At 36.3% G+C, this 16,705-nt stretch overlaps 1 protein-coding gene across 1 annotated transcript in view; it reads left to right on the forward strand.

Annotated features, from left to right (window-relative positions):
• LOC121320037 (PRKC apoptosis WT1 regulator protein-like) overlaps nucleotides 1-16,705 on the forward strand; it is a 55,693-nt gene that overhangs the window by 28,351 nt on the left and 10,637 nt on the right. The window contains exons 3-4 of the mRNA XM_041258162.1: nucleotides 419-547; nucleotides 15,051-15,085. Coding sequence (XP_041114096.1) covers nucleotides 419-547; nucleotides 15,051-15,085 — 164 coding nt within the window. The remainder of the gene's footprint in view (nucleotides 1-418; nucleotides 548-15,050; nucleotides 15,086-16,705) is intronic.

A 16,705-nucleotide genomic window follows, 5' to 3' on the forward strand; every position in this document is an offset into this window, starting at 1 on the left:
AACTGCTCACCCGGGTCACACATTGAGTCAGTGGCTGAGCTGGGATTTGAACCCAAAAAAAACCTTCGATAAACTTCATGTATGTGGACCAGTACTGCGCAAGTAAAATAAGCAGGTGAATCTTTCCAATATATGAATATTTCTGAGCTTGGTTTCTCAATGTATTTACTATGATATACATTCATCACTGTATTGATACAGGTGCAATACACTTAACTGCTGCAGGTTTGATATTAGAAAGAAAATAAAACCACAATAAAAGGTGATCTAGTTCTGCTACCAGAATTGTGTTTGCAGTACAAACTTGGTTAGTTGTTGGTTTAAGGGCAAACTTGTCACATACAGCTTGCTTGTTTAGTTTCTTGTTTTTTCTGTTAATCCAGGCCCAACGAGTTACATTTCTTTGACTTATTTTCAGAGTCCAGATGAGTTTGATGATGACAGTTCAGAGCAGAAGGAACGAAAGAGGGAAAACACACTCACACAGCAGAATACTGTGCAGAACGAAGTGCTGGCCTCCGATCCCAGTCCTGCTCATCTATTACAGGTAAGGTGCCACGAGTTACAAAAACAAGCCTGCACTACATGTCTCTGTATTTGCATCACAGTTGAGTTGTTTAGGGTAAATCATTAGTTGTTATTATTATTATTATTATTATTATTAATACAGTTGTAGTAAGAAGTTTACATAGCCCAATGGAAATTTTCTAATGTCGATGTTTCTCGATAACAAATAATTATAGGAAAAATATTTTGTAGAAAAAGTTTTTGCTTTTGTGGATGAGGAAAAAAGCTATATAGATGTTGCAATTATTTATTTCAGCATTTTCTTTGCAAAATTCCCAAAATGCTAATTGAAAAGTATTCATAACCTGACGAGGAAAATGAAATTAATAGCTGGTTGATGCACTTTTTGCAGTAATAACCTATTTTAAACGATTAAGATATTTGTCAACAAGCTTTTGGCAAGATTCTTTAGTGATTTTTGACCATTCTTCAACGCAAAATTGTTCCAGTTCATTAAAATTCCGAGGAATTCTCTTGTGCACAGCCGCCTTCAACTCATACCAAAAATTCTGAAACAGATTTGGATCGGGATTTTGAAAAGGCCATACCAGAACCTTGATTTTATTCTTCTTTATTTTTACTTTGGATTGTTGTCGTTGGAATCCATTTGACCATGTATTGGAACTACATTTCTTGTGCCATTAGAGGAAACATAGTCCTATAGAAGAATATTGCCACCTCCATTCTTGACAGTAGGTATGGTGTTCTTTTCTTTGAACGCCTCACCAGACTTTCTGGAAATGTAACGACTATCAGCGTGACCAAATAGCTCTTTATTTTTAATTTATTTTTTGTTTTTGTTTCCTCAATCTACAAAACCTTTGACCAGAACTCATATCCATCATTCAAATGCTGTTTTTCAAACTTTAAGCGATTGTCCTTGTGACATTTTCCTAAGAGTGGCTTTTTCCTTGGACTGCGACCATTGAGCCCTTCACCATACAATATCGACCTGTGGGTGAAATGGAAACCCCAGTCCCACCTGCAGCCAGTTCACTTTGAATATCTTTGACAGTCAATCATGGATTGTTGTTATCCTTCCTCAGAATTTTTTTACTTCTTGGTGAAAGATCCTTTCTTCCAGACCGAGGGATTGTTGTGACAGTACCATGAGTCTTCTACTTCTTGATAAAGAACCAGTAGTTGAAATTGGGATACTCAAATGCTTGGAAATCTTCTTGTATCCTTCTCCAGCTTTATGACAATAAATAGTTTTCTGCCTAAAGTCTCCAGATAGCTCTTTATAAGGTTACAAATGGAGATTAGACAAAGGGGCATTCAGAACAGAAAATAAACAGAAAATAAACTTTTTTATACAGAGAATTGTGAGGGTCTGGAATCAACTCCCCAGTAATGTTGTTGAAGCTGACACCCTGGGATCCTTCAAGAAGCTGCTTGATGAGATTCTGGGATCAATAAGCTACTAACAACCAAATGAGCAAGATGGGCCGAATGGCCTCCTCTCGTTTGTAAACTTTATGTTCTTATATATATATATAAGATATATATATATATATATATATATATATATATATACACACACACATACACACTTTTATTGCCACCATATAGCACAGCTAACATCGGTAAATTTGTAAGAAACTATAACTAGATTGCAGCATTTTATCAAGGCCCCAGGGTAAATACCAATGCAAGTTGCTGTAATACAATAAAAGTTTACACTCACCCACATCTGCTCTTCCAGTTTTTGAAGTACTGCTTTTGAGTTTATTTTTTACTTTGCATACAGTGTTTTCTCAAGATGGTGATGCTTTACTATGCACACTTTTAATTAAAGGTATAATTACAGAATGCTCGAGTAATCAGCATTGAACACACATCACTGCAGGTACATATCTAAAACCAGACTAATCTGAAGTCCTCAAGTGCACTGTGCATTAATCAGATTTTGCTAATCAGAAATTAAACTCCTACATTTCTTGGATGAATTCCAGCAGAATCTCCGGTGTAGATTTATTCGACAGTATGTACGAAACATGTATGGGGTACAGAATATTGCATAACCTCTTAGGATCAAACCAAATATTGTGTAGTGTATATTTATTTGGCTTGTCATCAACATTTCATCTTGAAATAAGAATATAATAGAATAGAATTGCAGTCCACAATTTCACCATGCATGACATCTCCCATTTTCTTTGGCCAAACCAAGGGGGGGTCTTGAAATGTGTGTCACCCCCCAGCCCACATGATTTAATAGCTAATGGGCTCAAGTGACATTTTAAAAGTAAGAAGTGCTATGCAAGGAATGTAGGTAATTGATGTATTACATGATTTCCCATTAGCAAACAGAGTTAAAGTGCTGCCCAGCGCCGACCTACCCAGAGCTTTGTTCTTTAGTACAAATGCCAAGAATGTGACACAGCTGGTCTGCAGGCAGCCAAGTGAACTGCTTGAGCAGACACTGTGACTTTGAAGATGCAAATGTGGACACGGAAATGTGAAGGATATCGTCAAAGTAAAAAAAATAAATAATAATATGTATAAAAACAAGAAAGGTCATTTGTGCACTACAATTCTTGCTATTAACAAGGTGCTGACCAGTATATGGTAATTACATATAGTGAAAGTAGAGTCTCTACGGCAATGCAAAAGTTCAAAATTCTTTCAGCCAAACTTTGTTTAGATGGCTTACCAAAAGAGTTTCCATAGAGACATTTGTGGTCATACTCTCATTATTTTGCTTCAAAACGATCAATTGTATAACTCCTGCTCGTTTATTTTCTTTAAAAAATTATCTTTATTAGTTTAAAACATGACTGTAAAAACAAACAACGCGTTTTGACACTACTGTGCCTTCATCAGGTTCCCCTCAATTAATTGTTCTAACGACAAAGATCGCTCATTATTGAGTTAAAATGCTTTAAAAAAAAAAAAAAAATCCCTCACAGCAACAGTTTAAAGGAACAATAAATCCCAGTGTTTTAAAACACATTTGATAAATACATTGGCATTTAAATATAGCACTGTCCAATTTTCATATTCCTGCCGTCACAAGCCTTGTTTTGTGTAAATCTGACAGATTTTCAGTGTAACTGTAATGGTTAATTAAGAAGAAAAATAAAACAACCCCACTGTCCAAAGGAGGGGAAAAAAACAAGGTTTTTAAAATTGTGGCCTGTTCAAGTGAAAATAATTTGATCTCCTTTTTTTTTTATTATTTATGTTTTTGTATTTGCTGTTGGTTACAATTTCTGAATTACGTGGCACAGCTTCTGCTAGTGAAAGCAGCAGTCCCTTTCAGTGTCCCGCGGCTGCAGAGATGCATTTCGCTTTTTGCTTTCATATTTTAATAAAAACTTTACATGATTTTGCATAGCCACTTAGACTTGCATTATCTCCAGTGAATACAACTATAATCAATCCTAATCAATCTGCATACCACGTCGTACCCAAAAATGCGTCAAATACCACGTGGAATCACTTACAATACAGTACATTACTAACGCCCTACCTATTTCACGGCCGTGAAAAACGTGGCGCGGACTGTGAAATTCATTCTTCACTCTGAAAACTGTCTATTTTGTATATGTTTACCCTGCACTGAAATCCATTTAAGTTATGTGTATCGGTCCAGGTTGCTGATGTGATTATAAGGTTGTTTCAATTTCAAAAATAAAACCGAACGACAGGATTTGACACTTCACAGCAGCCAATAACCACTCTGGGCTGTCCTTTGGGAGATTGGGACCCCACGAAAAGTCTAATATTCCATGAAGTTAAAAACGTGTCTTGTAACTTACTGTCAAGACCGTAATCTGTGTTGTTGCTTCTAAAAGTTACTGAGAACAAATACAGGATGATGATGATGCAGAGAACAAGAGTAACCTGCTTTGTTAATGTATTTTTTTATATATATATATATATATATATATATATATATATATATATATATATATATATATATATATATATATATATATACACACATACATACATATACATATTAGTTTGTTTTAAATCAGTCCCAACTGTAGCCGTCTGTCTTGAGCGAAACTATAATATTTAACATTACTACGTGGTCTCGTGCTGCTGTTTCAGAATTATTTTTTATTTTTTTACCTTTTCATTTTGAAGCAATGCACTATCTGCAACCTTTTTCATTTTTGATTGCTGTGTGTCTAAAGGCCGCTAGATCTTAGCTCGACGTTTTTTATCCAATGAAACATTGCAGGTTGTACAAATAGTTTGCCACCAGTAGAATGCAAAATTATTGTACATGATCCGCTGCAGTAATTATTGTACATTTTTATTATCCATTTTGGACACTTGCAAAATGTTCGCTTAACAATATCAGTTCAGATCTCCTAGGATACTAAACACTCCCCAGATGCCCATATCTACCAATCAGTGAGGCGAGCCCAGAGTGGTTATTGGCTGCTGTTAAATGTCAATCAATAAATCCTGTCCAGTTTTCTTTTTGAAATTTGGAACAAGTTTATAATCACATCAGGAACCTAGACCAATACCCATAATTTAAGTGCAGGGTGAAAGTACACCAAATAGACAGTTTCTGTTGCAGGAAAGGGTAGGTAAGTCAATTAATAATAAATCCACATACATTTATGAAAGATATGCTACATGTTTTGGTTGCAGTGTGGGCAGTAAGTCAATTTAATAATAAATCCACAAACATGTATGGAAGAGATATTAAACATGAATTGAGTATGGAGACGCATAATAAAATGATCAACCAGAGTTGTCGCTGTCAAAGTTTCTGTTGACGATATAGTTGTATTCACTGAAGATAATGCAAATGTAAGTGGCTATGCAAAATCATGTAAAGTTTTTATTAAAATATGACAGCAAACAGTGAAGTGCATCTCTGCAGCTGCGGCACACTGAAAGGGACTGCTGCTTTCACTAGCAGAAGCTGTGCCACGTAATTCAGAAATTATAACCAACAGCAAGCAAATAAATAAATAAATAAATAAATAAATAAATGAGAGATCACACTATTTCCATGTGAACAGGCCATAATGTTAATGTAGTTTTCAAACCTTGTTTTTTTTTTTCTACTTAGGACACGGGGTTCTTTTTTTTTCTTAATTTATGGTTATGTTTACACTGGAAATTTGTCAGATTTTACACAAAACAAGGAAAGTCTAGTGACGGCAGGAATATGAAAATTGGAGAGTGCTGTATTTAAATGGCAGTGTATTTATCAAACGTGTCTTAAAACATTGGGATTTATTTGAATGATATTTTTATACCTTGCTTTATAAAAAGAGGACTTATTGTTCCTTTAAACTGTTACTGTGAGGGGATTTCTTTTAAAAAACATTTTAACTCGATAATGATTGGTAATCGTTGTTAGAATTTGCACGATAATCGATGTCAATGTCAGCATTTGATTTACAACACTAATATATATGCATACATACATACATGACTAGAGAAGTACAGTGCTACCCCGTTATAACGCAACCTCTTATAACGCGGAATCAGTTATAACACAGTGAGGTCGTGGCTCCCATTTCCGCCATAATACAGTTTGACTCATGAATGTTCCAGATACTTTAAGTGATCCTGGTGATGTTATCATGGGTTATGCTAAGATAAAACCAGTGCTAGTGCTGTATTATTTTGTTTTTCTAAAAGTAAAAACAAACTCTGTGTTAATGTTGAAAAACAAGTACAAAACAATACATGCATGTATAAATGTCCTTGGATTCGGTGTTATTTATTTACAGTTATTTATTATAAAATATATATAATTGAAATAAGAGTGGTGTGAATTTTAAACTGATGAAATAGCAGTTTTTAATATACTGTATATATTTTTTTTTGTTTGTGTGTGTGTGTGTGTGTGTGTGTGTGGGTGTGTGGTGGGGGGGGGGGGGGGGGGGGGGTTAGGTTAGCTGGGAAGCGGTTAATGCTTGCCTCAGCCAGGATCGGTGGGTGACGTCCTTGGAGATGGTGACGTGAAAGCATAGAGGAGGGTGCCCACATCAGCATGGGCAGAGCCGTATGAGACAGGCTGCAGTGACAGTGCAGGACAGCTTGTTGTTTTTGGTGTGGCCCAGGGAATAAAATTCCCAATAAACCGTGAATTTGAGTGCCTGCAAATTGTGTGTCTCCTTCCTTCATTTTCCACTGTATGCTACAATATTAATTTGGCTTGTGGGCATTGTAAATCATTTCGGGAACAAAAACGCCAATATTCGTTAAAAGGCAAAACGCAAATAATGCGGTCTCCTAATTCTGGACCCCGACAACTGCATTATATCGGGGTAGCACTGTACAATTTATTTAATCATGACCTGAATAGTAAAACTAAAGAGAGTGTACTATTTTTTTCTCACCTGTTCCAAATTCCTTAGGTCACTATGCTTGTGTAAGAGCTGCACTGCAACCCTTGCATGCTTGTTTTATTTTGACATCTGCTATTTAATGATGGGGGGGGGGTGGGGGTACTTAAGTGATCAATTTCAATAATGAACCTAATATTAGTTAAAGGGACACATACATCATTGCATGCATTTGTATGCTTGGTTGCTTGTCTCAAGTCCAGCCTTTTCTTATATCTGTAAACAATCGTGTTAGTTACTTCTAAAATGAATCACAAGCCAAGACCTCCCCAGACCTACCAGCCATTTACATTCAGTCCAAGTGCTTTAATAACTGGAAAATGTAATTACTTAAACTAGCAACATGCTTTCCCACTTCTTTATTCCTGCTGAGATCTCACAAGCATGCTTGTTCCCTGGGAATACAGAGTACAGCAGCTACAACCCACATGCTGTGGGCTCTTGATACATTCACCAGAAATGGATGCACTGCACACACCCAAAAACATGGTCACGCCTTCCAATAACCCACAAGTGTTTTTTTTTTTTTGGTATCTATCTATGTGTCATGCTAGTCTATTACTGCTAGACTGTGACCTAATACTGCCGTTTCCTGTTGGTAGGCACTTTTGCTCCAAAGATTGAAATTTGTTACATTAATTAAAGATGGTATTCAGTGTTATAATTTACTAAATCTAAAGTATTTGGATATTTGTAGTTTGAAAAACTCTTGTATCTTGTGTTCTACGTGATTATGAATGAATCGCTTGACCCAATGACACAGTAAGGAGATACAGGGGCCCTGTACACTGCACCACATGTTGGTTCAGGATACCTAATTATTTGACCACTGGTCTATCCCATTACCTAGACTCCCCTGCAGGGGTCAGCATTATCTTTACATGGCATGGCACTGCCTGGCATACACATGTATACAAATGAAAGGGAAATGTGGTTCACAGGGTGTGTGGGTCTGTAGGTGGAAAACAAGCAAGGGCTAACTGTATGATTGTCAGTATTAGACTTACCCTCCAGCTGTTCATTTGTTTGCAAGCAGATGTCCTTACCAGATTCCAAATGTAGACTTAATAAACACTAGATTGAAAACACACGGGGCATTTTGTGAAAAACAGCAGTGATACATAGAAACGTTTTTTTCCAAGCAAAATAAGAGACATTACTTCTGTATCATTACAATAACTGTCCCAACTGGAATGTAATGTTTCAGAGTAAATTAAATTACTACTGAAATAAAAAGCCTTTCTACTATACTTTTGGGACTGAGAAGTTACATATTCTGTTCACATTAATGATCTAAAAGTAAAAAAAGAAAAAATATATACATAATCTATACTACTATTTTATTTTTTTAAATAAATACTAAATTAATAAATGGTTTCCTGTAGACACCCAAATTAGGCAACAGCTTGTATAGGTTAGTAAAGTATGATCCATAATGATTTAAACAAAAATGTACCCAGTTACAGTACCCCTTTAAGTCTTGCTCGACTCTAATCCTGTCTTCTCAGTACTAAAACAGACTCTGAAAATGCAGCTTCACATTTGTTTTCTGTTATTTTGAAAAGCTCTTCAGTGCCTCATATGATCCTTGTTTAACAGACTTACCATGTGATGCTATTCAACAAAATAAACACATCATTTGCTGCTCTGGGTAGCTGTTTTAATAAATACCGGATGCAGAACATTCCAGTGTACAGTATCGTCTGGGAAATAGATTTGGTGTTGGTTCGCATTATTTTGTTTACTGACTTGCATTATGCCTTCTGAGGTAAATGGCCCTTAACATCCATTCACTTTCACAGTGTTGGTTCTGGATTTTCGAACCAGACACCCTTGATCCTAGAACCTGCTTCACAGTCACAGCTCTAGGAATGTTGTCGGCTCTTCCAGAAGGTGTGTTTAAATAAAGATTATGGGAGAGCTTCTAACCCTCCACTGAAAGGTGGTCTTTCCAGGACAGTCAGGGCAGTAACTTCAGCACCTCGAACAAACAATTGCTATAATTGATTGTAATAATGCAGTATTGTGATAATACTGAAACAATATTGACTGGACTATATTAAGAGCTTTGAGAGTGTATCTGGTTCTTTTAAAAAGCAATACATGCAATTTAAATATTTAGAAACTGATTTTAACACGCCCATAACATTCTTTTATAGTGGACCTGATATTTAATTTTTTAAAACAAAAGGCAAACTTTTTTTTTTCCCACAGTATTTTTCAGCACAACAATCTGTTAATCGTGATATTGATTATTGTGCTGAAAAATAATTTTCAATGATGTTTCTGAAAGTCCTCTAAGCTAAAAAGGATAAATGCCGCTGCAACAGAGATGATTGAGCTCCTTTATTTCCACTCGAAAAAGCAGTATGTCATGCATTGAAATACAAATCTACGAGTATCTGTAAATTGTTTGGTTGTGTACGCACGCAGCATTTACATGTAGCTGTGTACGTTGGCCAATTTACACAAGCAAGCGTGTACATGAGTTTAGTGGAAGTTAGTGAAGTGAAATCGGGTTGAGGCAAGTGAAAGTTGAAGCAAAGTGGCAAATATCGTTGCTAACAACAAATGTTCCTGTGGATTACAAACTAAAAGCAAGGTGTGACAAACATATTAAAAGTGCTTTACATAAACGGAAACTACATGAAGCCATAGAATCTGCAATAGGAAAGACAGCTAAAAATGCAAAAAAAAAAAAAAAAAAAAAAAACCGTGAGAGCTGTTGTCTGTAGACAAGTTTGCCGGTTTACAGAGGCTTTCTTTACAACATAAAAAGAAAAAAAACAGTAAAACTTGTCAGTAGTCAAAAGCAATAGTCTTTTATGTTATTGGTTTTGGTGTACTATTTAGAAGCTCTTGTGTATGTTGATGTAGCTAAAACTACATTATTTAGTGACCTTTCCGTAAATTCTTGCTCCCCCCCCCCCCCCCCCCCCCACCAAAATCGTAGCCATAATAATCAGTGCCTAGGGCTGCCTGGGCTTCTGATCATGAGCTTGAAAACCATTTAATACTGCTTTTCTTACTGTCAGATCTGTAAACCTAACTAAATTAAATTGTTTCAGATTCGTACATCAGTTGTCTGGGATGGAGCGTTCTCCAACTCGGCAGAAACGATCTCCTGTCTGTGACGCTTTGCCCTTAGTGAGGACTTTAGTAACAAATTGTCAAAATGCGATAAAGGGAATTCTCCTAACGCTTAGATTTTAACTTGAACAGAACGCAGCGTAAAAGACGCATTTCTGAGCATTCAAAACTGCTGGTAGTTAGCCTTTTAAGTTTGAGAACCGTATTGTCAGAAATAAAAAATTACCAGGAAAATCCACTCCGACAGGGTGGCTTTTATTAATTTAACTCTAAAAAAATATATATATATATATATATATATATATATACCATACTAAGAATGAACGACTTGAAGAGAATATTCTGAGAATGATTGCTTTAAACTGCATCAAAATCCATAAAGTAAACAAAACAAAAAATAAAATATTAGCTAATGCAGGCCGACTAGTGCTGCACAAACCAGTTTATTTGAATATTGGGATCGAGCTCTCCACAGGGAGGGCTAATTTAACAGTGAAACAGCGAAGAAGCAGCTGTCATCATAAATCCAAACAGCTATTTCTTCATTTTTTTTTGCTTTGAATAGCAAGTTAGCCCAATCAACATCAATGACCCTCTTCTGATTTCAGTGCAGGATAATCGGTTCGTGCAGCACTAATACTGACTGCTTTCTGCTACAGCCCCAATCCCAAACTTTAAAACAGTTTCCAATTGCCTTGCATACACAAATATCACAAACTACTTGTAAAGGCTGATTCCAAAAGTAGATATAATTGCAGGTTAATTCAGATTGCTATGGTAATGTTATGAAATAATAATGAAAAGGGGGGGGGGGGGTTCGAGAGAAGTTTTTAAACACAATGCCTTTTGAACATGATAGCATTCCAAAAGTAAATGTAAGCCTTAAACGTTTTTATTAACTTCTAAAGTAATTTTGTAGAAAGTATTTATAATTTGCATTCCTGTTAAAACATTAACAAAAATAGTTCTCAACCTTTTTTTTTTTTTTTTTCAGCAAGACACATTTTTCCCCATTGCCTGTCTCTTGTTTGGGTACAATTGTCATTCTGGGACAGGCAGTTCAATTCCAATCCAACATAAATAAGCCACACCACTGCCCAGTTTACAGCAATCCCATTCAGACCCCCCCCCTCCTCCACACACACTTCTTTTTGGATGTTTGATTTCATTGAAGATGTTTATACTGATTCAGGGTAGAAAAAAAACTATCAAAGAGCTATTTTATAATAATCAGCTTTTCCAGAACTGGTACTGTTTAGTCCTAGAGCTTCATGAGAAAACACAGACACAGGGAATGCTGGCCACAGGTTCTGTTGATTTGCATGATTTACAGCAGCACGCTCCAAGCTGTGGATGCAGTCCATGTGCTACAGGCTTGCTTGAACATTATATGTAGAGCTTCATCCAGATTTTTTCTTTATATTTTGCTGAGCCCACTATTTGAGGTTTAATCCCGAGGCATTGCTGGAAAGGATTTGTGGAGCAGTCACATTAAATTTTCCAGTGCTGTCTGAGATGACAGCTGCTGTAAACAGTCCACAATGTTTTATTCATTTTAATTAGAATGTTCTTTCTGGTAGCTTTGTAATCAGTTTTTTTCAGTAAATCCATATTAATGAGCAATATTAAAGAAGAAATTACTAATTTACTAATACGAATATGCATTGCCTGATATTAAACACATTTTTTTTTTTATTTGCCTCTTATAGTCAGTCATTTGTATGACTACATTGAAAAGCTTAGCAACATTTACAAACCACCCTTCTGCAAAAGTACTTGCAAATGTCCTATCTGATCTATAAAATAATCTTCAGCTTTGCATACAGTTTCAAAAGCTCCGATAAAGTGGCCAGCATGCCTCTTAAACCAAACAGACAGGGTGATGAAACAACAGCCATTAAGAGAATGCCTTTTGAAATTTTAGTTACATTTTTTTGTTTGTTTTTTTTTGTTACGTTTACATAAATGTATTCATTTCTACAGCAATCCTAGAGACTGTCCTTTCTACCTAGTTTGTACAGATACTTGTGCCATAATTTAGTATTGGGGTTTTATTCCCAGTGTTTCATTACCAGAGATTAATACTGATGCTGCCAATGCTCCTGACCTTGAACCCTCAATATAATTGTATAGCTGTTGTCTCACTGACATATCTCAGTTTAGACCTCGCTCTCCGTAAATCAGAGGTCCGTAAACAAGAAAGAAAGTCCATCCGCACATTAGATCGCAAAGCACGTCAAATGTTAATGGAAGCAATTGTCATTTCCCTTTTCTTTTGTGCTGCAAGCTAAGTTGCACTGCAGCACCATAAATCCCTCCGAAGCCCGTTCTACGGCAGTCGGGAATTCATCAGGGCTGCCGGGCATTGCATTCTTGCAGTGTATAATAAACTGGGGTGTCAGTGTGGTGAGGGCGAGTAATAAACTATGTGAATTAATGAAGCTAGAGCCTGTGCTGGGGCTGTTGATTCATTATCCACAGCATGAATCCCAGGGCATGTGGGATGGCTGCTTTTAGACAGGTGTGTTCACATGACCTAGTGCACAAATCGCTAGTGTATCAAGAGTGTAAAAGCTGTTTTAAGTGTAGTAACATTAAGTAGCATTCTTATAAAGGAAATGTTTGTTTAGTTCCTTTTAACTCTACTTCTCGATCTGCAGTAATCGCACTTTTTAAGAGCTTTGGGGTGACGCTATATAGATCCATGGTTGTTGCTGTTTTTGTTATGGTGACTTTGCATTTAAAATGACCACATATATACTAAAATATGTTTGAAGGCATGTCCACTGTGGAAATGGACTGACAAAATATGTTGTATGAGGATTTTACTTGAGCCCAGACACAATTTTAAAGATTAGTTACTTGACTGCGCAAGTAGCAGTATGTATTGACTTACTGTGGTGCATTAAGCACTTGAAATAAATGCTATAATAAATCTTATTTTGGATAAAGAGAAAACGGTGAAGTTCAGAACAACCAAAGAAATGCACAGGTAAAAGTTTGTCTGCCTCATAATCAGATTGTTGGAAGGAAAAAGAAATAATGGGACTTCACAGCGTTTACTGAACCATCTCCTAGGAGCCGGGCGAGCACTGATGAGCCAGACACCCTCCTCTCGTTTGGAAATTTTTGCGTTTTTACCAAAAAATAATAATACGAAAAAAATACATCCTTGTGTTTTCATTCCAACGGAGAGAATTCAGTCCTCCTTTAGTGCTCCAAGGCTTTCTGTTGAATTGCGAGGTCTGCTAAGGAAAGCAATTCCAGTCCACTTGCATCAGATGTACTTGGCAATTGTTGTATCCTCAACAAAATCACTGTATATTTAATTTCGACAAAATATCAGTACTTTATTTCTTATATAAGTGAGCGTGACTGAAGTTTCCAGCTTTTAAAAACAACATCTTTACAGAAATCTTTTCAAAGCCGATGTGTTTCCCCTGCTGTAGGTACATTACATGTAATTTGGAGTGTATATATTCAGTAAAGTTAGTGAGCCATTTTGCAGTGCTGCTTTGGAAAAATGATTAGTTGCAGAGCAAATAAATTATGGGTATTTTTTGGATTGCCTTGTAGCACTTTCACAGGGACAGACACCACTTGTGACATATTGTGTTCATATTACTGTACCTAACGCTATGAGATGTTGGTTTCATACGTGGTACACATCTGTATTCTATGATTCTCTAGGCCAGGGATTGGCTAGTCCAGAATGTAAAGATTTAAAGTTTTAAATATTTTTCTTTTACTTACCAGTGTCATGTTTGTAAGTTTTTAAAGTAACAACGTAGTATTTATTTATTTATTTAATTTAATCTGCATGTCTCTAGTGGTGCGATTATTGCCAGGTTAGCTTAGTATATCACCTCAGTTGGCAAAAAAAAAACCAACCTGGTGGGAGTGCTTGACAAAATGTCTGTCTGGAAGAAAGCAAAAGCTGATATGCGTTCATTTCACGCTAGTTGGACAGAGGAGTTTGGGTTTGTTCAGAAGAAGGATCGTGCAGTTAGTACTTTCTGCTGTGAAAGTGTTGTATGTTGCACATCGACACTTTCAAATGAAGCATAGAAAATAATTTCATGACAAAGCTGACAAGACTGAAGCTGTCAAAAAAGCTGTGGCGGGATATGAAAAGCAAAGCAGTGTTTTTCAGTATTTATATTTTATGTCATTTAGATTTTTGATAAATTAGTGTAAATGTATATATATTTTTTTTATGTACAAGAACAGTCATTACACACACACACACACACACACACATTTTATAGGCACGTCTACCCTCTAATTAGTTCGAAAAAATAAGACCTGGCACACTGCATTTGAAAGGTTGCCGACCCCTGCTCTAGACCATGTTTGGTTGTGGGTATTGTACAAGAAAAAATACTGTTTTGCTCAAAAACATTTTTAAAAATGTGTTGTTATTATTCTGAAGTTGTCATACTGGTAGTTCATCTCACACATCCTAGCCCTAAATAGACTGGTTTCAGTAATGTTCAGCAATTTGCAGGGCTCAGACCAGAGCTCCACTGAGGGCTCAATGCTGAACAGGACCATGTCAGAGTCCATAAGCAGACCTAAGTGCACACTGCTTTGTGTAAGGAGTGGCAATAACTGAAGAGTGTTTAACATCATATCTGAACTTTGCTGAGAGCAGATGGGGCTCAGTGGCTTCACAGGGTTCAGCAGCCACACAGCAGATGAGGGTTCCTCTGTCGTCGGTATGCTTCTGATAAGATAATGTTCTCGCGGAACAATGTGTGCCATGACATGACACTTCTGCTGAGAGGGATACATGCTTGGTGCTTGGGGTGCCCCCTTTTTTCAGAATGTGAACCCTGCCTGAAAAAAGAAAAAAAAAATCTATTTAATCAGAATTCAAGAAATTAAAATGTGCTTGTGGTGTGATGCTCAATATTGTCTTTTACAACCACTGTGGGAGTGTGGCTGAATTACGAAGTGGGGTGTTTTTTGTAAGTTCTGTTCAACACGTGCAGTAAAAATGTGTAATGTTTTGGATACTTGTAATAAGGTTACTTACCTCAGTCTCTTTTTGTTTTCCAGGACACACCTAGAGCTGCGACAAGCAAGTATAAAAGGTAAGGAATGTCTTAATGTCTGATTTGATGTATTTAACAGTCACTGGCTTCTTTAGCAGTCTAGGCCAGTTTCATGACTATCACACTTTCATTTATTCACAACCTTGCCCATTGAGATATATGTGGCTATAGGATTAATTGTGCAAATTGCTCATAATAAAAAGTCCCTCTATACATGAAAACACAAGTCCTTCTATATCATTGACATAGTTCACATGCGGTTCTGCCAAAACCTAAAGGCTATTCCAGACAGCATAGAGCAAGGCACCAGTTGAATTAAGGACTAGTGCCTAATTCTGCTGAATAATATAATACAAAGATCAGAACATTTCATAGAAATCAAATGGAATTGATGAAGTTGTCTACTGCAGACAGTAACAAGTAAAACATGAACCTTATTCTGTCATGTACAGTGCAGTGTAATGCACATAAATTGTACTTCATACTGTGCATTTTATAAACAGAGTATATCAAGTTTTTAATCAGCACAATGGAATATATAACCTAAGATTTTTGTTTCTTTTTTAGTAAGTATTCTTTAAAGATCGGTTCTCAAAACAAATGTTGAATTGCATATAAAAGACAGAACACTAGAGCTCATGCTGTGTGCAGTGTGTACCACACCTTTATTGTTGGAACGCATTTATGTATTAGCGAGCTACACAGAATCTTTAAATTGAAATTTGAACCAAAAACCTGTGAGTGTGTGGTGTGAGAAAGTATGAGGCTTTAAGCCAGAATGGGAGGAGAAGTTTGCTTTCACCGAAAACAGTGGTAAACCTCTGTGTCTCAACAAATCGCTTACACATTGTAATGTGTACAAGGCGAGCAACCTCAAATGTCATTATGAAACAATTCACACCAAATTTTCATCTGAATATCCTCCTGGATCAGACTTGAGGAGAAACCTGTTTAAAAGCATGCCTCAGCAGTTAGCAGATGCTCCTTTCAGTGTTCAGTAAAGAAGCTGATGTAACATCTTAAGCAAGTTTTGTATGGCGTGGAATATCGCTCGTGCCTTATTCAGATGAATTCATCTTTTTATAGAATTGGAGTGTTGGTGCTAAACTAGAGAATGCATGTTTACAAGTTATATTGCATGTCTAAAATTAATATTATATTTACATATATTATGTCTCGTCATGAGCTGGTACTGTAGTCCCTTTCAAAATAAATACAGTGCGTTTGCCATTTGTAAAGCTCTGAAAAGTATTTAATACACACAACAGTGCTTTTTTTTCCAGAAAACCGACCATTCAGATCTTAAAAGGAAGAGCTTGTCAAAAAGAAACCTTAAATGTTTTTGTTGAAATCAGGGGAGTTATCGTATTTTGCTTCATAATAACAATATTTTATTTAAAGTGCATAATACATACAGTATAGACTGAAATAATGAAAATACACCATAGTGTACAGTATAAGAAAAAATACAGTACAATAAAAATGACACAAACTGTGTAAGGCTCTGCAATGCTCTCCGTTGTTGTGTATTTTGCTGCCATCAGGAGAAGTACTGTACTGCACAGAGTAAGTGCACAATTATGTTCGAGGGAATGAAAATATTTTTTAAAACAATGCTAGTATTTAATGTCTTGCTCGCAAACATTTAACGTTTTACAG

The sequence above is a fragment of the Polyodon spathula genome, chromosome 8 (assembly GCF_017654505.1).
Source record: "Polyodon spathula isolate WHYD16114869_AA chromosome 8, ASM1765450v1, whole genome shotgun sequence".
Classification (NCBI taxonomy): Eukaryota; Metazoa; Chordata; class Actinopteri; order Acipenseriformes; family Polyodontidae; genus Polyodon; species Polyodon spathula.